Source organism: Choloepus didactylus, chromosome 2 (assembly GCF_015220235.1).
Source record: "Choloepus didactylus isolate mChoDid1 chromosome 2, mChoDid1.pri, whole genome shotgun sequence".
Classification (NCBI taxonomy): Eukaryota; Metazoa; Chordata; class Mammalia; order Pilosa; family Megalonychidae; genus Choloepus; species Choloepus didactylus.
The window spans coordinates 9,518,876-9,544,587 of NC_051308.1; the positions used below are offsets into that span (position 1 = coordinate 9,518,876).

General features: G+C 37.7%; 1 protein-coding gene across 8 annotated transcripts in view; it reads left to right on the plus strand.

Moving 5' to 3' along the window:
- ARID1B (AT-rich interaction domain 1B) overlaps positions 1-25,712 on the plus strand; it is a 510,581-nt gene that overhangs the window by 249,995 nt on the left and 234,874 nt on the right. For 4 of the 8 annotated variants that reach the window (XM_037820312.1, XM_037820294.1, XM_037820340.1 and 1 more), the window contains exon 5: positions 7,658-7,747. The exons of the other annotated variants lie outside the window; for them this stretch is intronic. In XM_037820312.1, coding sequence (XP_037676240.1) covers positions 7,658-7,747 — 90 coding nt within the window. The remainder of the gene's footprint in view (positions 1-7,657; positions 7,748-25,712) is intronic. 8 annotated transcript variants of the gene reach the window in all.

Below are 25,712 nucleotides of genomic sequence, written 5' to 3' on the forward strand. Positions count from 1 at the left end.
ATATTTAGCATGAAAGTTTAATGTACAAGTATGGACTGTAAAGGAAGGTTTTTTAAATTTAAAGAAAATGTTCATGTTTGAAAGGTAATATATGAATCTAGAAGAAGTAAAAGTAAATCTTTAAACTCTAATTGTAAGGCTGTCTGCTTATATTTAATTGACACACGTTTAAACATTGGTTGTAATGGATCGTTTGCCATTTAACTGACATTAACGACCTCAGTTAACTCATGTTTTTATACTACATTGGCTGTTTATTTTTTGTTAATTTCCCTTTAGTATTCAGCTTCCCATATATTAAAACTCTCTCTTTTTATAGATGTAAACAACTACTGTGGCTTGAATCTCTCTTTTTATTAAAACTTTTATACACATATTGGGTTTAATGGCATATACTTTTCATGGCCTGAGAACGTGAACCATATTGATAATAAAACTTAAACATCTGCACATTGTTGTAAAACTTACTTCTACAAGAGAACGTGTACTTAAGTTTTGTGATACTGTTCACATCATCATTAGAGATTTGATTATGCCCTGCCTAGTTCACCTTGCATTTTGGATTGAATCATGTCCCCCACAAAGACTTGCTCAAGTCCTCACCTCCAGTCCTGTGGAGGTGAGCCCATTTGTAAATGAGATCTTGGAAGATGTTGTTAGTTAAGGTGAGGACAAACTGAGTCAGGGTAGGACTTAATCCATTATGACTGGAGTGTCCTTATAAGCAGAGGAAATTTGAACATAGTAGTAGGGGACAGCTGACCCTGTGACAAAGGCAGAGATCGAGTTATGGATCACCGGGAAGCCACACTAGAATGCTACAGACTTCGGAGGAAGCATGGCCCGGCCGACAACTTGATTTTGGACACCTAGCTTCTGAAACTGAGAGACAATAAATTCCTGTTGTTTAAGCCAGCCAGTCTTTTGTACTTGTTATAGCAGCTGTGGCAAGCTAAGATACCTTGAATCACTGCAGGAAAGTGATATGCTTACTTCTAGGTTTGCTGTACTCTACTACTTTCATTTTTGAGATGTGATGTCCTATTGCACTAGGTAGTTTTCAGTGTTAGTTTTCTTGTCTTCTGTTGTTTTTCTGTCAGGTTTTTTTTTGGTCTGTCAATTTCTGCCAAATTTTCCTTTACTTGGAAGGCTTCTGTCTTTGAAGTGTTAAGATTCACAAGGGAAAGGAAGGAAATCTAGGGAGACTCTCTTTCCCTTCCCTTTGGAGTTTCATGATTTTTATTTGAATTAGTTACCTGTCTTCACCTATAATGGCTTGGGGAGTGGTTTCATTGGTCATCCAGACCCTCCTCTCAGCCCCTTAAGTATGTAATGCCTGTGTGGGGTGGCTTGACCAGACCTTTTTAATCATAAGAGGGGCATCCTTTGTCTTCTCTCAGACAGGTTCATGACTAATTTTTATTAAATAGGAATTTTTATTTCAGTCTCCAAAGTTCGGTTGACTCACTATTTCTAGGCATATTCAAAGCATGGAAGTTCTGGAGAGTAAAATCATCAGCATAGGAAATAGCGAGGACTGGTGGTTAAGATTTGCCACCATTGGAAGCTCAACTCTCAGCATAATAACAGTACTAAAAGTTATTAAAATGATTAAAATGCAAACTCTTGACTCATTATAAGCAATTTGTAAAACATTAAAAAGTATAAAAGAGAAGAAAAATACCTGACTTTCCTCCATTCTGGGGAGACAATTGCATCTAATATTTTTATCTGTATCCTTCTAGTCAGTTTTCTAGATGTACCTGCTAGTTTTGTGTGTTTCCTGCTTTTTCCACTTAGCATTATTTGTGAGAATTTCCTCTGCATGGGAAATCTTTTTTTTTTTCTGTGCACTTAATATAGTGTTCTCATATTTGACAGATATATTAATACATAGGACTTGACTCACTGAAAAGGTCCACCCTATCCTTAATTTACTTTATTTGCCCTTCATTGTATCTACCTTGGATCTAGAATTGTTTCTTCTTGAGTCTCTATTTCTTTGAGTTGAGTAGTATATGTATTACTTCAAGCTTTAAAAATATGCACGCTCTCTCTCCCATACATACAAAACCAATGTAGTTAATTAATCCATATCAGGTGTGTGTGAGGGGGCAGGGTGTGTCTATGAGGGGTAATAGAATATTGTGTTAATTGTTAAAATGGGAAATTTGCTTAGTCTTTGTTTTATCTTAGATGCTTCCTGTTTGTATATATGGGCAGCCTGCTTTAGGAAAACCTGATATATGGAAAATTCAGATTTGTAGACCACTGGCTTGGGGCTGAAAGTAAAGGGATTATGCCCACAGATTTAGCGATAGATGCAGTGGTAACAAATTAAGGGTTTGCAGAGTGAGATGGGAGCCTTAGGGGGTAGAGTAAAAAACAAACCAGTAATATGCTAAATAATGTGACCTGTTGGTTCAATGATTTATTTGACATATGCCCAATTTGTACCTTACTTCAAAGGAACATTTCTGGAGCATTACATGTGGTGACTCATGTTTTGTACTAGCTTCATTCTTTTGAGCGTGGAGTTCACTTAGTTGGATGTTCCATTTTCTTGGGGATCCATTGTGGACACCTGTGAGGGTAGGTGGTGGGATGTCGGGGGACAGGGGATAACCAAGGCACCTGTGGGGTCCTTTCATGGCCATTCATCCCCCTTTTATATGAGGGCAGCAGAGCCTTTGTTGCCACCAGAAAGTGAATAGGTGCACTAGGAAGTGTTCAGGAGTTGCCAAAGGAGCCCTCTTACCTGTCAGTTCTGTACATTTCATCCCATGTGTGTCTGAATGCATTTGCAAGCTGAGTGACTTGTCAGGTACTGCATCCAACACAATTGGTTCGTCTTTGTCCCAGTAGGATGCAAAAGCATGCTTTCATCATTCTGAACACACTTTAGCATGCTGAATCATCTGATTTGGAGGGATACTGATGTTTTACTGCTGTATTCCTAGGCATTTGAAGCTGCCATTGCCCTTTGTTGACCAGTACCATACCCATAAACCCCTGATCTCATCCCCAATAGAGAACAGCAGCCAGTATTAATGGCTATTAGACATGTGCATTCTTACAGTCAAAAATATGTATCATAAAGGAAGTAAGATTTTTTTTTTCTCATGTCTGTTCTGCTCTAGTAGCTATGCCCAAGGCCATATCTGGTCATGTTGCCATGTTGCCAATTTGACTTATCTCTCTTGACTCTTACTATACCTTTCTCTGTTCCTGCCGTTATGACGTGGAGACCTCTAGATCATTGCAATTCCCCTCCTATTCTTTCAGCTCCCTTTCTGGATTTAATTTCTTAGCCATGGTTTATTGTAATTATTTTATGATAAGGCTCAATTATTTTATCATAACTCTTGATTCTTTTAAGCCCTTATCTGTCAATCCCATTTACTCAGAAGAACCCCTCCAAATCAGGTCAGCCTTTCTGTTTCTCTGCTCTTACATGTCTTCTACTAAGCATTGCTGTGGCAAAATGCCACAACTTTGACTATTGGTGTTTCTGCTCCAGAAGATCATCTTGTATCCTGGAGGTCAAGTTGATGTGAGGATTGAATCTTTTTATGGTTATAAAGGTCCTAAGTGAGAGAAAAGATGATCTTTGTTGATAGTCTCAAGATAGTGCATGTGAATCCTTAGTCACTGAAAGTTGTGGGAAGCAGTGAAAGCAGCACTACACAAAACCAATGCAGAAACTGAAGAAATGCTGAAGTTTTACTCACAGTAGATTGTCATTAAGGCTCTGAGGAGACACGTACATTTGGATTTTAATTCTAATTGGGCCACTTAATAGCTGTGTGACTATGACCAAATTACCTAGTATCTAAACCGCTGTTTTCTCATCTGTAAAATGGGGATAACTTACCTCACAGGGCTGCTTTTAGGAGTCAGAGATAACGTTTGCTAATTACTTATTAGAGTGCACAGTGAATAAATGCTAAGTAAAGGGTAGTTATGATAATCGTTTTTGTTGTAGTAGTAGTAGTTGTTGTTATGCTGTTTCCCATATGATGGAAATCTTCCCTGTTGCTACCAGGTGGGGGAATGATTAGGAATAGTGATCTAATATTTAATCAGAAACTTCTAAGCTTTTATTTTATCATTTTGGGTTAATTCTTGCCAATTAATTTTATTCTTAACCTTTACCAATGAGTAATGTCAAGTTTCTTATTCAAACCGTATTTCTTTACCCTCCTTTGGTGAGCACATCAAGAGCATGTGCCATCTGCCAGGCAATGGGTTAACTATCCTAGGAGCACAGACCTGAGTAGGGTGTGCTGTGTGTCCTCAGAGAACTTAGAGCCTAGTAAATGTGCCCGTGTAGAGTCGGTGAGTTAGGTAGAGATCCTAGGCACAGTTCTCTCCTCCCCTCCCCTCCCCTCCCCTACCTGTAATCAAGCATCATAAATGTCTTTTCATTGTTAGTCATATCTCACAGCCAAGAAGATTAATAATTATAACTATAATGGTAACAACAACTAACATGGATTGAGGGATTACTATGAGCCAGGCACTATTGAATGTATTGCATATAATGTAATGCATGTATTGACTCATTTACTTTCACAACATTTCTATGAGGATTGTTGTTAACCCTATTTAAAAAAATATTTTAATTGTAATATATATAAACATAACATTTCCAATTTTAACCATTTTCAAGTCCACAATTCAGTGCTGTTAATTATATTCACAGTATTGTGCTACCATCACCACCATCTATTACCCAAACTTTTCTAGCACTCCAAACATCTATTAACCATTAACTCCCCATTCCTCAACCTCCACCCCCACCTCCCACCAGCTGTTGGCCCAATTTAATCTGAATGGGAACCCTGGCAGTGTGGCTTTATGCAACTCACTATGCTAGCTTACCTTTTCTGATAGTCATTAGAAAATTGGGGGTACATGTATATATTAATCTAGAATTGTGCATAACATTGCACCAATTTAGAACCAGAGAAATGTGTTAGGGGAGATGGTCATTTCTGTATATTTCTTATATCCTTCCTGCATTTGAATAATTTAAATGATATTTTCATGAGTACATTGCCTGGATGCTGTTTTTTAATTTATTTTAATCAGGAATAAACAGAACTTAGTATGTTTTCATCAGCATCAAACGCTAATAAATTATTCAAATATCCTGATTTTCTTCCCCAAACATTTTCAGTGCTTCAGAAATTCTGTTGGAATTAGATGTGGTATTTTTAAACAGCTTTCAGGGAGTGTGCTTCTTCCAGTATATACTTTTAAATTCTTAATCTTGAAAGTTATCAAAAGACATAACAAATAATATTGTAATCCTAATTTAATAACAAAGAAAATAATATTTTAAATTTAATAACAGAAAATATTTTAAAAATAGTCAACTAAGCTACAAAAATCTGTGTTTTGTTATGAACAGTTACTTTGAACATTGACACTTAATTTAAAGTTTAAGTTTCTTTCCAAAATAGAAATCTTTCATGATCAAAGTAGTACATAAATGTAAATTGTATTTGCACTTGCTTACAGTTTAAGTTTTGGGGTTTTGTATGTTCCACCGTAAATAAATATTTATAGACATATAAACAGTGTGTTTGTGTAGACCTTCATGTGGGAAAGCTGTTTGGCACAATGGTGGTGTTTTCTGTTGCCCCTTTCTCAGTTTGCAGGCTCATGAGAAAAATAAAAAATAAAACAGTATTATATATTAACATCTCATCATGATCTAAATGCCCTTTCAACTTGTTCATAATCATAATAGCCACTACTTTTGTGTTATTTTCACAGCTTTTGAATTTAGAAAGTGGTTAATTTGTTTCATCTTTGTTCTCAAATGCACGCTCCTTGCTGATTCTCTGTGTGTCCCCATCAGAAAAGGAGCGCAGGGAACAGAAGGCCAGCACCGGGGCCTTGCCCTCTGGAGCAGGTCTTCAGAACAGGCTCCCCTCTGTGGTCTTGCGCGCTGAGAGCACGGGAGCAGCCGTCTGGCTGTCGGGTCAGAAGGTGGCCTGCTTCTGCTCAGAGGCCACTGGACCTTGCAGAACTGACCCCGTCATAGAGAGGTCCATTGGGCTTACGAGCACTTTGATGATGCGGCCCACAAAGGTTAGCAACCACAAGCCTGGGACTTGTGAGCTATCAGGTGTGGGAAGTATTGTGGAGAGCAGCCACAAAGTATCATTTTTGTGATGGCTACGTTTATATTTGGAATTTAAAAAAATAAAGATTTCATCTGTGAATAAGCAGAGAGTATTCAGTGAATTGAAAAGACAGACCTTTATTAATAGGCGTAAAATTTAAATGCCTCCTCTGAAGAGTAGACTCTATCGTTTAAGTTTAACCATTTTACATCTAACCATTTTACGGCACAAGTGTAGTGTAATGTGCACAAGGGTGCATATTCCTCTTGTAACAGAGGATAGGGGAGATATCTTTTTTCCCTCAGGTTTTAAGTGGAGGTATTCTGTTTGACAGGCAGTATGGTAACTGATGCATAAACACATAACTGTTATTTCCTAATTTGTGAGATGTTTATGTAATTTCATTTTATATTAGTTTGCAGATGGACTTAATGCTTGGATATAAAATATTTCAGACCTTTAAGGCCTTAATGTCAATTTTAATTTTTAAAATTCTGTAAAGCATTGATTCTTCAGAGTTGCCATGAAGATGTCATATTCCTAGGGACAGTTTCAAAGCTGCTTTCACACAAGTGGTGCAACTTTTAAATTTTTCTTAATGAAATAGAAATAATATTTATTCTGTTAACAAACATAGTTTGAAACCAGTGCTCTTTAGTAAATGGCAAAAACTAAATAGTCTCAGAAGTCCATTGTGCCACAATAAAAATGATTATGTAGAAATACGAAGTTTGTTAGGTACATGGAAATGGAGATGCACCTTTTTTGTTTTGGGGATATTTGAGATATTTGACACAATGACAGTGGAAGAAGTGACTTATTTAAATTATTTTTTCCTTCATAAGTCAGTTGAAGGGATAGAATGGGATCGTTAAAATATAGTAATTGTGAATATATTTCAATAAAATGGAATTTTACAAAAATATATAGTAATTGTGGTTACCAAAACTCTGCTCATAATGTATGTTCATCTACATTTTAATAACAGTACAATTTCAGCCAAATTTGACTAGATACGTAGGTGCACAGTCTTAATGCAAAATCCTTTAATGGATTTAAAACCTACTGTAGCAGCAGTTTGAACTCCAAAGAATGCCATTGGATTGTTTATGGATCTGCACACAGGACTTCTTGAAGTACCTTTCTCAATTTACTCATTCTAAAAGAAGGAAATTATATTTAAGCAAATACATTCATAGAAAGTTATTCCCATGTAGCTCATTTTTGGACAATAAGCAGCTTTTTATTTTTATTTTTTTTTAAGTGAGTGATTTAAGTATATAGGATAGCTATACACCCATTATTTCTAACAACGACCATTACCGGGTACCTGTTCAGAGTCACCTTACATGTTCCGTCGCTAATCCTCAAACCAGTTGCTCAAACGAGTGAAATCTACTAACGTTCACCAAATCACAGTGCTTTTAAGGGGAGGAAGAGAGATTCCAGGCCATGCTGCCTACGGTTTGACCTCTACCCCCTCTGTTTACCACAAGCCATTGCCCTCTCCTCTCTTTCAGGAATGCAGAAGTGCTTGGAGAGGTCCCTTTACCTCACACCCTGAGGACCCAGCATACCCAACCATGCACAAATGCCCACCAGCACATAAGGTTTGGAATTACTCTTACTACCCCAAACCCTCTGTCAGCTGTGCCTGGGTGAGCCAAGGGGCAGGGAAGTCAGGGTTCAAACCCCTGAGACTGCTTTGCAGTGAGCCCCACCCTGTAATGTACGCAGAGGCTTACAGTGCCATTCTGAGTCTATTCTGTCTCTGAGAGCAGTCCTTTTCTGGGAGCCCAAGAGGTACTGTCAGCAAGTGGGGCGTTAGGGGATTCCAGGTGCACCCCATTGATGAATGAGGTAATAGGAAGCCACAGAGTCCAGCAGGACAGTGTGAGATGATTTACAAATGAGTCCCTGAAAAATGAATTTCATTTTCTTTTCCTCCTTACTTATTTTTTTTACCATAAAGAACTCTGGTTGCGTCTAAGGCATAATAGCAGTCAAGAGAGAGGAAGGGAATTTAAACAGTCGACCTGTACCTTACTTTACAAATTGACGTATATAATGACCTGACTTAGGAACAAGCTGCTTAGAATTCTTTATGGACAGAGATTGTCCTAACCGAGTAGCAGAGTCTTGGTAAATATTCCGAGCAGGCTGAATACAGGAATGAAGTGATCATTGGTGTAAACCAAATGGCCATTCAGTGCCATGCACAGGCACAATAGTAAGAGGTCCTCAAGCCCACCTCTTAACTAACTTTCCTGAGCCTTCAGCCTTCCTGAGCCTCCACTTTTGCTTATGTAGATTAGACAAATTGCTTATAGGCTCAGTGATAAGAGCACTGAAGAAGTCAGTTATTGTTATTGCTATACTAGCTGCTAATGAGCTATCACCAGATTAGTTGGAGAATCTGTTACCAATTTAAGAATGTGTTATTGTGTCAGTAGGGTTGCCAGATGAAATACAGGACACAGTTAAATTTGAATTTCAGATAAGCAATGAATTTTTTTTTTAGTGTGAGTGTGTCCCAAATATTGCCTGGAATATATTGCATAGAACATATTACTAAATTTGGCAACCCTGTATAGAAGAAGAGTTCACTTTGGCAAAAGAGGAGGCCTCTCCCTGTCAGATAAGCTACTGAAAACTTCAGGATCCCACACCCTAATTCTGGAAGCGTTTCAAAAGTCAGGGCCAAATCTTTTAACTCTCTAGCAAATTCAGGTGCTGTGTGAATAATGGGAGTATTTTCCGTCCACCAAAAAATCTTAATTTTCCTTAATTTTGTCCAGAAGCTTGGATAATGAGAAATAATCTACATCACAGTCTCGATGCTGTTACTGTTATATGTGCAAGTGGTAGAAAAAACATAAAGAATATCTGCAGGACTGAGATCAAACTGGGGTGAGGATTTGGTTTCCTGCAGTGAGGGGGAGTCTTGATGAGACCAGGAGGAGCTGAGTGTTCTAAGATGACCCTAAAGTGTCTGAAAGGGAATCTTGCAAACCCAGTCATCAACATCCCACTGCCTTCATGGTCCTTGTTTAGAGACAGGATGGTAAAATGGAAGGAAAGAGCGCTGAATTTCAGGAGCCAAAGACTGAATCCCGCTTTGCCCCTCATTTGTTGTGAGATCTAGACTTTAATTTTTCACTTCTCTGTGTCTTAGTTTGTTTCTGTATGAAATGGGGATAATATCTGCCCTCAGAGGATTGTTTTGCAAATTGGAGTAAATAAGATAAAGCATGTAAAAGTGTTTTATAAATTGTGCTGTATTTCATAAATAGAGGGCATTAAGGCTGCCAGGGTTACTATTATTATGCTATATTTTGTTTTTTGAAAGTTTTGTCGTGGATTTTTTAGCAGTTGTGAATTTTAAGACTTGTAAGTGCCTCATATTGAATTAGATTTTTGCTGCATGGCAATTAATGAATTTTCAGAGTTTGGAATTGGCAGTTTCACAGTTGCAGTAACATCAAAATCAAAATAGTTCTTCTGATTGATTATATTATTTTTTTTTTAGTTAAGGTTTTGTCTGGCATGGCGACATTAGTAGATAACACTGGTAGTCTATCACTATGACTTTAAAAATCGCAGTGTAAATATGATGCTGTATAATGTTGGGAGAGAAAAAAACATGTTATTAATAGTATGCAATATGATAACATCTTAGTAGACCTAATTTTTAACATTACTTAAGACAGATAAATTCTCAATAACCTCAGCCTCTTGGAAATTATTATTTCTTAATCTATTACGTTCAGAAGCACATGTGGGAGGCGGGACAAGATGGCGGACTGGTGAGCTGTATGTTTTAGTTACTCCTCCAGGAAAGTAGGTAGAAAGCCAGGAACTACGTGGACTGGACACCACAGAGCAATCTGACTTTGGGCACACTTCATACAACACTCATGAAAACGTGGAACTGCTGAGATCAGCGAAATCTGTAAGTTTTTGCGGCCAGGGGACCCGCGCCCCTCCCTGCCAGGCTCAGTCCCGTGGGAGGAGGGGCTGTCAGCTCCGGGAAGGAGAAGGGAGAACTGCAGTGGCAGCCCTTATCGGAAACTCATTCTACTGATCCAAACTCCAACCATAGATAGACTGAGACCAGACACCAGAGAATCTGAGAGCAGCCAGCCCAGCAGAGAGGAGACAGACATAGAAAAAAACAGCACGAAAAACTCCAAAATAAAAGCGGAGGATTTTTGGAGTTCTGGTGAACATAGAAAGGGGAAGGGCAGAGCTCAGGCCCTCAGGCTCATATGCAAATCCCGAAGAAAAGCTGATCTCTCTGCCCTGTGGACCTTTCCTTAATGGCCCTAATTGCTTTGTCTCTTAGCACTTCAATAACCCATTAGATCTCTGAGGAGGGCCCTTTTTTTTTTTTTTTTTTTTCTTTTTTTAATCCTTTTTTCTTTTTCTAAAACAATTACTCTAAGAAGCCCAATACAGAAAGCTTCAAAGACTTACAGTTTGGGCAGGTCAAGACAAAAGCAGAACTAAAAGAGCTCTGAGACAAAACGCAATAATCCAGTGGCTGAGAAATTTTACTAAACACCACAACTTCCCAAGAAAAGGGGGGTATCTGCTCACAGCCATCATCCTGGTGGACAGGAAACACTCCTGCCCATTGCCAGCCCCATAGCCCAGAGCTGCCCCAGACAACCCAGTGTGACGGAAGTGCTTCAAATAACAGGCACACTCCACAAAACTAGGCGTGGACATTAGCCTTCCCTGCAACCTCAGCTGATTGTCCCAAAGTTGGGAAGGTGGAGCAGTGTGAATTAACAAAGCCCCATTCAGCCATCATTTCAGCAGACTGGGAGCCTCCCTACACAGCCCAGCAGCCCAGAACCGCCCTGGGGGGACGGTACTCACCTGTGACATAGCACAGTCATCCCTCAACAGAGGAACAGGGGGTGCACGGCCTGGAAGAGGGACCCACTCACAAGTCTCAGGAGCCATACACCAATACCAAGGACTTGTGGGTCAGTGGCAGAGACAAACTGTGGCAGGACTGAACTGAAGGATTAGACTATTGCAGCAGCTTTAAAACTCCAGGATCACCAGGGAGATTTGATTGTTAGAGCCACCCCCCTCCCTGACTGCCCAGAAACACGCCCCATATACAGGACGGGCAACACCAACTACACACGCAAGCTTGGTACACCAATTGGACCCCACAAGACTCACTCCCCCACTCACCACAAAGGAAAAGCAGGGGAGAACTGGCTTGTGGAGAACAGGTGGCTCGTGGATGCCACCTGCTGGTTAGTTAGAGAAAGTGTACTCCACGAACCTGTAGATCTGATAAATTAGAGATAAGGACTTCAATTGGTCTACACATCCTAAAAGAACCCTATAAAGTTCAGCAAATGCCAAGAGGCCAAAAACAACAGAAAATTATAAAGCATATGAAAAAACCAGACGATATGGATAACGCAAGCCCAAGCACCCAAATCAAAAGATCAAAGGAGACACAGCACCTAGAGCAGCTACTCAAAGAACTAAAGATGAACAATGAGACCATAGTACAGAATACAAAGGATATCAAGAAGACCCTAGAAGAGCATAAAGAAGACATTGCAAGACTAAATAAAAAAATAGATGATCTTATGGAAATTAAAGAAACTGTTGACCAAATTAAAAAGATTCTGGACACTCATAGTACAAGACTAGAGGAAGTTGAACAATGAATCAGTGACCTGGAAGATGACAGAATGGAAAATGAAAGCATAAAAGAAACAATGGGGAAAAAAATTGAAAAAATCGAAACAGACCTGAGGGATATAATAGATGATATAAAACGTCCGAATATAAGACTCATTGGTGTTCCAGAAGGGGAAGAAAAGGGTAAAGGTCTAGGAAGAGTATTCAAAGAAATTGTTGGGGAAAACTTCCCAAATCTTCTAAACAACATAAATACACAAATCATAAATGCTCAGCGAACTCCAAATAGAATAAATCCAAATAAACCCACTCCGAGACATATTCTGATCACACTGTCAAACACGGAAGAGAAGGAGCAAGTTCTGAAAGCAGCAAGAGAAAAGCAATTCACCACATACAAAGGAAACAGTATAAGACTAAGTAGTGACTACTCAGCAGCCACCATGGAGGCGAGAAGGCAGTGGCACAATATATTTAAAATTCTGAGTGAGAAAAATTTCTAACCAAGGATACTTTATCCAGCAAAGCTCTCCTTCAAATTTGAGGGAGAGCTTAAATTTTTCACAGACAAACAAATGCTGAGAGAATTTGCTAACAAGAGACCTGCCCTACTGGAGATACTAAAGGGAGCCCTACAGACAGAGAAACAAAGAAAGGACAGAGAGACTTGGAGAAAGGTTCAGTACTAAAGAGATTCGGTATGGGTACAATAAAGGATATTAATAGACAGAGGGGAAAAATATGACAAACATAAACCAAAGGATAAGATGGCTGATTCAAGAAATGCCTTCACGGTTATAACGTTGAATGTAAATGGATTAAACTCCCCAATTAAAAGATATAGATTCGCAGAATGGATCAAAAAAAATGAACCATCAATATGTTGCATACAAGAGACTCATCTTAGACACAGGGACACAAAGAAATTGAAAGTGAAAGGATGGAAAAAAATATTTCATGCAAGCTACAGCCAAAAGAAAGCAGGTGTAGCAATATTAATCTCAGATAAAATAGACTTTAAATGCAGGGATGTTTTGAGAGACAAAGAAGGCCACTACATACTAATAAAAGGGGCAATTCAACAAGAAGAAATAACAATCGTAAACGTCTGTGCACCCAGTCAAGGTGCCACAAAATACATGAGAGAAACACTGGCAAAACTAAAGGAAGCAATTGATGTTTCCACAATAATTGTGGGAGACTTCAACACATCACTCTCTCCTATAGATAGATCAACCAGACAGAGGACCAATAAGGAAATTGAAGACCTAAACAATCTGATAAATGAATTAGATTTAACAGACATATACAGAACATTACATCCCAAATCACCAGGATACACATACTTTTCTAGTGCTCACGGAACTTTCTCCAGAATAGATCATATGCTGGGACATAAAACAAGCTTCAGTAAATTTAAAAGATTGAAATTATTCAAAGCACATTCTCTGACCATAATGGAATACAATTAGAAGTCAATAACCATCAGAGACTTAGAAAATTCACAAATAACTGGAGGTTAAACAACACATTCCTAAACAATCAGTGGTTTAAAGAAGAAATAGCAAGAGAAATTGCTAAATATATAGAGACGAATGAGAATGAGAACACAACATACCAAAACCTATGGGATGCAGCAAAAGCAGTGCTGAGGGGGAAATTTATAGCACTAAACGCATATATTAAAAAGGAAGAAAGAGCCAAAATCAAAGAACTAATGGATCAACTGAAGAAGCTAGAAAATGAACAGCAAACCAATCCTTAACCAAGTAGAAGAAAAGAAATAAGAAGGATTAAAGCAGAAATAAATGACATAGAGAACAAAAAAACAATAGAGGATAAATATCACCAAAAGTTTGTTCTTTGAGAAGATCAACAAGATTGACAAGCCCCTAGCTAGACTGACAAAATCAAAACGAGAGAAGACCCATATAAACAAAATAATGAATGAAAAAGGTGACATAACTGCAGATCCTGAAGAAATTAAAAAAAATTATAAGAGGATACTATGAACAACTGTATGGCAACAAACTGAATAATGTAGAGGAAATGGACAATTTCCTGGAAACATATGAACAACCTAGACTGACCAGAGAAGAAATAGAAGACCTCAACCAACCCATCACAAGCAAAGAGATCCAATCAGTCATCAAAAATCTTCCCACAAATAAATGCCCAGGGCCAGATGGCTTCACAGGGGAATTCTACCAAACTTTCCAGAAAGAACTGACACCAATCTTACTCAGACTCTTTCAAAACATTGAAGAAAATGGAATACTACCTAACTCATTTTATGAAGCTAACATCAGTCTAATACCAAAACCAGGCAAAGATGCTACAAAAAAGGAAAACTACCGGCCAATCTCCCTAATGAATATAGATGCAAAAATCCTCAACAAAATACTTGCAAATCAAATCCAAAGACACATTAAAAAAATCATACACCATGACCAAGTGGGGTTCATTCCAGTCATGCAAGGATAGTTCAACATAAGAAAATCAATCAATGTATTACAACACAGTAAAAATTCAAAAGGGAAAAATCAAATGATCATCTCAATAGATGCTGAAAAAGCATTTGCCAAAATCCAACATCCCTTTTTGATAAAAACACTTCAAAAGGTAGGAATTGAAGGAAACTTCCTCAATATGATAAAGAGCATATATGAAAAACCCACAGCCAGCATAGTACTCAATGGTGAGAGACTGAAAGCCTTCCCTCTAAGATCAGGAACAAGACAAGGATGTCCGCTGTCACCACTGTTATTCAACATTGTGCTGGAAGTGCTAGTCAGGGCAATCCGGCAAGACAAAGAAATAAAAGGCATCCAAATTGGAAAAGAAGAAGTAAAACTGTCATTGTTTGCAGATGATATGATCTTATATCTGGAAAACCCTGAGAAATCGACGATACAGCTACTAGAGCTAATAAACAAATTTAGCAAAGTAGCAGGATACAAGATTAATGCTTATAAGTCAGTAATGTTTCTATATGCTAGAAATGAACAAACTGAAGAGACACTCAAGAAAAAGATACCATTTTCAATAGCAACTAAAAAAATCAAGTACCTAGGAATAAACTTAACCAAAGATGTAAAAGACCTATACAAAGAAAACTACATAACTCTACTAAAAGAAATAGAAGTGGACCTTAAAAGATGGAAAAACATTCCATGTTCATGGATAGGAAGGCTAAATGTCATTAAGATGTCAATTCTACCCAAACTCATCTACAGATTCAATGCAATCCCAATCAAAATTTAAACAACCTACTTTGCAGACCTGGAAAAGCTAGTTATCAAATTTATTTGGAAACGGAAGATGCCTCGAATTGCTAAAGACACTCTAAAAAAGAAAAACAAAGTGGGAGGACTTACACTCCCTGACTTTGAAGCTTATTATAAAGCCACAGTTGTCAAAACACCATGGTACTGGCACAAAGATAGACATATAGATCAATGGAATCGAATTGAGAATTCAGAGATAGACCCTCAGATCTATGGCCAACTGATCTTTGATTAGGCCCCCAAAGTCACTGAACTGAGTCATAATGGTCTTTTCAACAAATGGGGCTGGGAGAGTTGGATATCCATATCCAAAAGAATGAAAGAGGACCCCTACCTCACCCACTACACAAAAATTAACTCAAAATGGACGAAAGATCTCAATATAAAAGAAAGTACCATAAAACTCCTAGAAGATAATGTAGGAAAACATCTTCAAGACCTTGTGTTAGGCGGCCACTTCCTAGACTTTACACCCAAAGCACAAGCAACAAAAGAAAAAATAGATAAATGGGAACTCCTCAAGCTTAGAAGTTTCTGCACCTCAAAGGAATTTCTCAAAAAGGTAAAGAGGCAGCCAACTCAATGGGAAAAAATTTTTGGAAACCATGTATCTGACAAAAGACTGATATCTTGCATATATAAAGAAATCCTACAACTCAATGACAATAGTACAGACAGCCCAATTATAAAATGGGCAAAAGATATGAAAAGACAATTCTCTGAAGAGGAAATACAAATGGCCAAGAAACACATGAAAAAATGTTCAGCTTCCCTACCTGTTAGAGAGATGGAAATTAAGACCACAATGAGATACCATCTAACACCGGTTAGAATGGCTGCCATTAAACAAACAGGAAACTACAAATGCTGGAGGGTATGTGGAGAAATTGGAACTCTTATTCATTGTTGGTGGGACTGTATAATGGTTCAGCCACTCTGGAAGTCAGTCTGACAGTTCCTTAGAAAACTAGAAATAAAGTTACCATTCGATCCAGCGATTGCACTTCTCAGTATATACCCGGAAGATCGGGAAGCAGTGACACGAACAGATATCTGCACCCCAATGTTCATAGCAGCATTATTCACAATTGCCAAGAGATGGAAACAACCCAAATGCCCTTCAACAGATGAGTGGATAAATAAAATGTGGTATATACACACGGTGGAATACTACACGGCAGTAAGAAGGAACGACCTCGTGAAACATATGACAACATGGATGAACCTTGAAGACATAATGCTGAGTGAAATAAGCCAGGCACAGAAAGAGAAATATTATATGCTACCACTAATGTGAACTTTGAAAAATGTAAAACGAATGGTTTATAATGTAGAATGTAGTGGAACTAGCGATAGAGAGTAATTAAGGAAGGGGAAACAGTAATCCAAGAAGAACAGATATGCTATTTAACTTTCTGGGGATGCCCAGGAATGATTATGGTCTGTTAATTTCTGATGGATATAGTAGGAACAAGTTCACAGAAATGTTGCTATATTATGTAACTTTCTTGGGGTAAAGTAGGAACAGGTTAGAAGTAAAGCAATTATCTTAGGTTAGTTGTCTTTTTCTTACTCCCTTGTTATGGTCTCTTTGAAATGTTCTTTTACTGTATGTTTTTCTTTTTTGTTTTTTTGTGTTTTTTTTTTTAATTTTTTTTTCCATGCAGTTGATTTAAAAAGGAAGAAAAGGTTAAAAAAAAAAGGAAAGAAAGATGTAGTGCCCCCTTGAGGAGCCTGTGGAGAATGCAGGGTTATTCGCCTACCCCACCCCAATGGTTGCTAACATGACCACAGACATAGGGAACTGGTGGTTTGATGGGTTTAGCCCTCTACCGTAGGTTTTACCCTTGGGAAGACTGTTGCTGCAAAGGAGAGGCTAGGCCTCCCTATAATTGTGCCTAAGAGCCTCCTCCCAAATGCCTCTTTGTTGCTCAGATGTGGCCCTGTCTCTCTAGCTAAGCCAACTTGAAAGGTGAAATCACTGCCCTCCCCCCTACGTGGGATCAGACACCCAGGGGAGTGAATCTCCCTGGCAACGTGGAATATGACTCCCGGGGAGGAATGTAGACCTGGCATCGTGGGACGGAGAACATCTTCTTGACCAAAAGGGGGATGTGAAAGGAAATGAAATAAGCTTCAGTAGCAGAGAGATTCCAAAAGGAGCCGAGAGGCCGAGAGGTCACTCTGGTGGGCACTTTTACGCACACTTTAGACAACCCTTTTTAAGGTTCTAAAGAATGGGGGGGTAGCTGGTGGTAGATACCTGAAACTATCAAACTACAACCCAAAACCCATGAATCTCGAAGACAATTGTATAAAAATGTAGCTTATGAGGGGTGACAATGGGATTGGGAAAACCATAAGGACCACACTCCCCTTTGTCTAGTTTATGGATGGATGAGTAGAAAAATAGGGGAAGGAAACAAACAAACAAACAGACAAAGGTACCCAGTGTTCTTTTTTACTTCAATTGCTCTTTTTTACTTTAATTATTTTTCTTGTTATTTTTGTGTGTGTGCTAATGAAGGTGTCAGGGATTGATTTAGGTGATAAATGTAGAACTACGTAATGGTACTGTGAACAATCGAATGTACGATTTGTTTTGTATGACTGCATGGTATGTGAATATATCTCAATAAAATGAAGATTTAAAAAAAAAAAAAAGCACAGTGAATCGATATGGTCTATAGGAGACACCCAAATATGTGCATATACTAAAATTGTTGTTTTTAAAAATTGCAATTTACTATGCATATTTCATTATTCATTTGTATAAACATGATTTTTTTCCCCTCCTTGACAAAATGTAGGGGTTGACAGTAGTCTGGACTCCTGAAGACGATTATATAATAATGTAGATTACAGGGGGTGACAGTGTGATTGTGAAAACCTTGTAGATCACACTCCCTTTATCTAATGTATGGATGGAGGAGTAGAAAAATGGGGATAAAAACTAAATGACAAATGGGGTGGGATGGGGGGGATGGTTTGGGTGTTCTTTTTTTTTACTTTTATTTTTTCACTCTTATTCTGATTCTGATGTAAGGAAAATGTTCAGAAATAGATTGTGGTGATGAGTGCATAACTATATGATCGTACTGTGAACAGTTGATTGTACACCATGGATGATTTTATGGTATGTGAATGTATTTCAATAAAACTGAATTTAAAAAAAAAATGTAGGGGTTGAGTGCCAGGTGTTCCTAAAAATCATGGGCATTTATTTATGTTTATGGTGCCGGTTTGTCTTGTGTGTATCTGTTCTAAGCAAGAACCCTACAATCTTTGTTACAACTTTTCAATCTATGTCCTATTCTGTAGCTCTCTAGTGGTTGTAGTTCATACATATGTTAAGCCTTCTATTTTAGTATGTGGATGCAATTTTTTATCATCATAGTGGATAATTGTTCCCTTTGTATAGCGCTTTATAGTTTTCAGAAAGTTTTGCCTCGTTATCTTGTTAAATATTTACAATTATTAAGAGGTAAGCATTGCAGGCATTTTATCCTTATTCTATGTAAGAGATAGAGGTGGAGAAATTGTTTTGTACAGATTTTAGATGGCAAGTAGTAGCGCTGAGATTAAACCACTTGTATTTTAACTTCTTTTTTACTGGCATTTCTACTCTACCATATTGCTTCCCATAAGACCCCTCCCCCATCATTTCTAGAATTTTACATTAACTCAAAGGAATGCATTTGAATGTCTAATGTTTCCCTCATTGAAAATTGGGATGGAGTTATTTTCCTTTAAATGTATGATTTTCAAAATAGTAGAAGACTGTAATTATACAAAATAAACTGTAGGCAAAATTTATGAAATAAACTCTAAGCAAGGAAATCGTTTACCTGAAAATGTGAGTACTAGAAAAGTCTTTATAGATTTCAGAATATGTGTAAATGAGTTCCTAGGGTATATGCTACCTCTTTCAGCTTAATGTTTAAGAGCAAACATGTCATTTTAGAGCCTGTCGCTTTGGTAAATCTCTGGTTGCAGAATATTAGAGTATGGACTGTGGGTCCAGTCCAGTGTGGGTAATTCTTACACCAAGTTTCTGGATCACAAACGCAAGACAACTCCGAATATGCTTGTGCTGTGAAAATGTAGTTTACCTTGACCTAGGTTTTCAAAATATTTTGACCCCTCTCCCAATCTCTTAAATGTCTCCTTTGAAGGAAGTTGAGAAAGGTTCAAAGGGTGGAAATGGAATAAGGAGTAATACCTGTGAGAGAGAGTGTAGGGTGGAAAGCTGTTCAGCCACCACCATCAGTACTGATTTTACCTTTCTTGTTCCCAGTTTTTGAATCAGGAAACACAGCAGATGCATCACTGTACTTGAAGTTCCATTTCTTTATTCATATCTAAATTAGTCTGTTCAATACTAGTAGGATTAAAAATCATCCACTGCATTTTCTCTGGTCTTCTGTGATAGGATAGTAACTCATCTGTATTTATTTTGCTTGAAAAAGAGAGAAAAAAAAACAAGTCTTTTCCTCTGAATCTGGTGGAATATTGCTCTTCGGGAACGACTGCCGTGGCACACTCAGCAGGCTTGAGTGGTGTGTATGAATGTGTTCCAAGCTATTGCTTAGAGCTGTTGGAAGGCATTTGAGCTGGGAGGAGGGACAACATGTGTATGGTCTTCTTTTAGTGCTGCTTTTAACCTCATGTGAAGCATCCCCAGAGTTCTCAGGTCAGCCAGTAACTTCCAAGCCAGGAAGCCATGGAGTCCTTACAAAGGGTCCAAGGGGCAGTTATATGTAGTCTGTATTACTGTGTCTAAATGTAGGTAGCTACTGTAGTGATCAGTACATTAATTTTAAAGTTTCATATTAACCGTTTATCCTTGGGATCTGGTGGTCATGACCATGTAATTTGTAGTTACATAAATCCCATCTTCACAACCAGCTAGTTGTGTGACATTGGAGAAGATTCTTAACTTCTGTGAATCGTAATTTCCTCATTTATAAATACAAGGTATCAATACCTCCATAATAATAATGATCAAAGGTCAGCGGAGTTGCTGTCTGAACCTGTCACATAAGTGCTCAACAAATTTTGTTAACACCCTCTTTCTCATCCTCATTGTCATTGTCATCATTGTTATCAATTAGCAGATACTGAAGAAAGTTGCTCCTTGTGGGGATCAAGACTACTCTGTTTTCTGCTTCTGACATTAGTTACACATGCTGATGCTAGAGGAGAAAAGTTCAAGGAACACAGGCATCAGGATGTGCTGTTACCGGTACTTGTATATTTGGGTGTTTGTATTGCTGCATATGTGAGCATACAAGTGCCGCTGACTTATATCAGGATCACATCTTTTCAACAAATATTTAGGAATTGCCTTGTAAGTGTCAGGTTACACTTTGAAGTGCTAGGAACAAAAGTAGTGAAAAGACAACCACATTCTGCTCTCAGGGAGCTTGTGTTCCAGTGGAGGAAGACAGTTGAAAACAAATAATAAGAAAATGTCAGAGAGAAGTAATTGCTATGCACAGAATTAGAAATGACGAAGTGAAAGTGACTGGGTGACACGTTTTTTGTTGGGTGGTCAGAGAAGATGTCTCAGAAGAAATAAACCTTTAAGCTGAAATCTGAAAGTCAAAGAGCTAGTTATGCAAAGACCAGAGGTGAGAACATCCCGGGTTGGGAGAACCACTTTGAAAAAGGCCCTTACATAGGGATGGGCGGGACATAACTGGAGTGAGGTCCTAGGGGCTGGAGAGAGAAACAGCGCCAGAATCTTATTTCTTTACGTAGTTTTTAGAGCATGAGTGGCATTTTGAGTTTTTGTTATCTAAGTAGTCCTCCAGAAAAATCACTGTGAACCACACATGCAAACATCGGGCTGCTTTGCCTCTTGAAATCTTTCTTTTCTTAGTTATCAGATGGAGGTTTTGTTGTTTTTTTTAATTAGAGAAGTTGTAGGTTTACAGAAAAATCATTCTAAACTACTGAGTTCCCATGTACCATGCTATTATTAACACCTTGCACTAGTGTGGTACCTTTGTTACAATTGATGAAAGAATATTATTATAATTGTACTATTAACTGTGCTCAATAGTTTACCTTATGCTTCACTGGTTATGTTGTACAGTCTGATGGGTTTTTTTTTTTTTTCTTAATTTTTGTTCTAGTAACATATATATAACCTAAAATTTTCCCTCCGAACCACATTCAAATATATAATTCCGTCAGTGCTGTTAATTACATTCACAGTGCAGTGCTACTGTCACCACCATCCATTACCACAACTTTTCCATCAACCCAAATGGAAACTATGTACAATTTCCCCATTCCCACCCATACTCTGGCCCCTGATTACCTATATTTTAGTTCCTGACCCCATGAATTTGTTACTTCTCAATGTTTCGTAACAATGAGATTATACAATATTTGTCTTTTTGTGTGTGGCTTATTTCATTCAACATGATATCTTTATCCATGTTGTATGTTTCAGAACTTTCCTTTCTGTGGATGAATAATATTCCATTGTATGTATATATCACATTTTGTTTATCCATTCATCAATGGATGGAAACTTGGGTTGCTTCCATCTTTGGACATTTGTGAGTAATGCTGCAATGAAGAACATCAGTGTGCAGATATCCTTTTGAGTCTGTTCTAATATTTGTAACAAAATGGATTCGTTTGACATTTTAGCAGCTGCAAAATTACACTTGCTAAAGACTTAGCAAACATAAAATGTACAAGGCAGTATTAAGAATTCAATTCCTTTTTTTTTTTCCTTCCTTTTTTTGGTGTATATTTAAGTTTCACAAGTTTGAGACATGTCAGTGAAAAACATCATGGGATGTACCCTAATGTTAATTAACTCTTACTTAGATTTGTACTGATAAAAGGATAGAGTCAGAGAATAAGTCATAGCGTTATTTAATTTGGCTGTCGTTACTACTTTACTGTAGGATAGACAAATCCTTTTGAAAAGAGGCAGAACAAAAATGGACTTGCTCCTTTGTCTGTGTATCCTTATCCATTCAAATAAGCCAAGCCAGGAAACTGGATATCTTCCCAACTCTCTCCTCCCTCATCTTCTACACCCAATTCACCCTAAATTCCATGAATCTTTGTCCTAAAAAACTCAGACCATTTTTCTCCAACATCACTGTCACTACCTGAATTCAGACCACTATAATCCCAGCTCTCAATTTCTCCATCTTCTCATCTGGCAGAGCTGCCATGTACAGTTGCCCACATTGTGCAGTACGGATTGCGGGGGGGGGGGAGCAGGGGGGCATTCATGTGACTCTCCCTAAAGTTCTGCCATGTACAGGCTGCAGGGCCACAATGGCCACACAGTGCAGTTTCCCAAGAGTGCCTCCAGCTCCAGTCTTGTTCCCTCCAATCCATTCCCCAATTCTGAAATCCATTCCCCAATTCTGATATCCATTCCAAAATTCAAGTGTACTCAGGTGACTTCCCAGATTAAAATAAAATCTCCCTTAAAAGGCTTCCCATTGCACACAGGATCAAGGCCAAACTCCTTACCATATCTTAGAAGGCCCTCCCATGAACTGGCGTAGCTTGTCTCTTACATCAGCTTGCTACTACCCATGCTTCCTTCCCCAGTGGACAGTGTTTTCCTTAATCCCTTTTGTTTCTGGTCTCAGCTGTTCCCTCTGCCTAGAGTCCCTGCCATTCTTGTGTCTGGTCACTTCTCCTTCAGGTCTTAGTATAAGCATAGATGTCACTTAGATGCCTTCTTGATTTAAGAAAAGATGACCTGCTCTATCCTACTAAATTAAAGTAACTTTTGAAAGCAGCTCTGTTTCTTGTTCATTACTCTAGTTGCTCTTTGAATCCAACAGGTGCTCAATAAACAAAGGCTGAATGAACAAATGAACATTTTCATACAGACCAAATTAAAAATTTTTAATTATTTTTAATGTTTCAGAGCATTTACAAAGGACTTAAAACTATAAAATGTATTATCAATCAAGAGTAAGGAGGCTTCAAGAAAAAGCTGTTTGTTAGACAGCTAACAGCATCAAATTTCTAGGAATAAATCTAAAACCAAGGATATAAAGGACTTGCATACAGAAAACTACAAAGCATTGCTAAAAGATATAAAGACCTAAATAAATGGAAGGGTATTCCGTGTTCATTGACTGGAAAAATAAATGTTAAGATGTATATTCTATCCAAAATGATTTACAGATTCATCACAATACCAATGAAAGTTCCGACGTTCCGACAGCCTTCTTTACAGAAATGGAAAAGCCAATCATCAAATTTACATGGAAGGTTAAAGGGTGCCAAATAGCTAAAGCCATCTTGAAAAAGAACAAAGTTGAAGGACTTACACTTCCCAATCTTAAAACATATTACAAAGCCACAGTAATCAAAACAGCATGGTACTGGAACAAGGACAGACATAGACCAATGGAATAGAATTGAGAGTTCAGAAATCATCCCTCACATCTATAGCCAACTGATTTTTGACAAGGCTTCCAAGTCCACTCAATTGGGAAAGAATAGTCTCTTCAACAAATCATGCTGGGAGAACTGGATGTGCATATACAAAAGAATGAAGGTGGACCCTGCCTCACAGCATGTAGAAAAATCAACTCAAAATGGATCACAGGCCTAAGCAGAGGAATCAGAGCTATAAAACTTCTGGAAGTAAACAGGGGAAGTATCATCAGGGCCTTGTGTTAGGCAATGGTTTCTTGGACTTTTTCTCCCGAAGCACAAGCAACAAAAGAAAAAAAAATAGATATTAGAAACAGAGATCTAAGTGACAAGGTCAAATAACATATTTTTGCTTGATTTTATGAAGTTGTATTCCTTGTGATAAAAGCGCAAAGAAATGCTGAGACCAAGAATGAAGGAGATTAAATTTTAATTTTATTTCACAAATTTTGACATTTTAAAACAAATTGTAATTTAAAAGATAAAAATGATCACTTTTATAAACCCATAGAAAAATGATAGTTACCTTAAATTTAGAAATGTATGCAAAATAGTTGTGAAGTTCAATTTGGCTTTGTGCACTGGGCGCTGCTGTATTAAGATTACAGTACTTCCATGTGGTCGGGGTAGGAACTCCTGAAAACCTGTTATCCTTGAGAAAAGCACATGGTTTTGTATGGTATGGCCCTCAGAATAGGAGATAAATAACTACAGAACAGCAGTCTATTCTTACCCATTTTTTGTGTATATATTTTAAATTCAGTAGCATTTCTAACACAAAAATTTATTATCATCAAAAATGTCAAGGATGAGGTTTCTTAACCTCTTTGCTGCCTACTGAGATTGTAAGAAGAATCAATGATTAGTTATCTTGAGTTTTAACTAAAACTGAAAAGCCCAGGATAGGGGAGTAAGGAAACAGAATTGGTAAAAATTATTTCTCCAAAGAACCTTTTATTAGTGATTTCTTCATAAACTTCAAGAGAGCAGCGTCTGTTTTTCTCCTCACTTTTTTCCCTACCTATTCATCACATCCTTACTTCCTAAACTTATGAACAGATGAATTTAACATAATATATATTAAGTTTATAAACTAACAAATAAATTTAGAGCTTAAAAGTTTGGCCTGCATTTCACCCTTTTTCCAAATTCTCTTTCCTCTACTACCCTCTAACTTCCAGAATTTAAAATGCTCTGGCCTTGTTTTACACTACTAGATTTAACTTTGTTTCTTGTGCCTTGGAAATGTATGTTATTACTACATTGTTAATTTAAGCAGCTTTTATTAATTAACGTGTCCCCCTCCCCTCCATTCTTTCTGTCTTTGCTCCCCCTTCTTCCTATTTCCCCTTTTTCTTAATTCCCCACCCCTCCTGTTAAAAGATTCAGTAAGAGTTCTTTTCTCTTGGTGTTCAATGGCAAGTTCAGTGATATCCTATCTTACTATTATAGAAGTCATAATACACATTAGATCAAAAAAGATGCTTGTCTCAGAGAACTGATTTAAAGAACTTTTGGAAACATTTCAGGGCTCTAGCATTGATACACAATTTTACACTATCAATTTATTAATAATGTTATGTTAAGAGCCTTAATGTATTAAAGTCTATTTATTAAAATGGTGGTGGTGATAACAATGTAATGTGGCTCTTGTATACTGTGTAATATTCTCTCCTCCTCTCCTCATGGGCATTAAAATTTCCAGTCTGAAAGGAAAAATTGTATTTAAGGGATTGTAGTATAAGATCAAAATTATTATTTTATAAAAATACCACTATAGTACAGAGATGCCATGTTATTGAAAGGGAGTTCCAATTTCAGTCCTAATAAAGCAGTTATTCTTTGGATTTGGCCAGAACAAAAGTTCTTAGTAACTACACTAATATTTATCTCAAAATACATAGTTTTTATTTATTTTACTTCATTTTATGTTATGAATTATGAGGAAATTTCTTTCTTTTTTTTAGCATTGGAAAGATGCCAATGAGAAATGTGTAATCAGAAGTAGTTCCACTGCTGAGAATTTGTTCTAAGGAAATAATCCAAAGTGGGGGGACTTGGAGGGACAGCTATGTGTACAAAGATGTTTCTTGGTATCTTATTTAAATTAGTGAAAAATTAGAAACAACCTAAAGGACTCATAGAAGGAGTTTTATTATTATTGTTATGTACCATG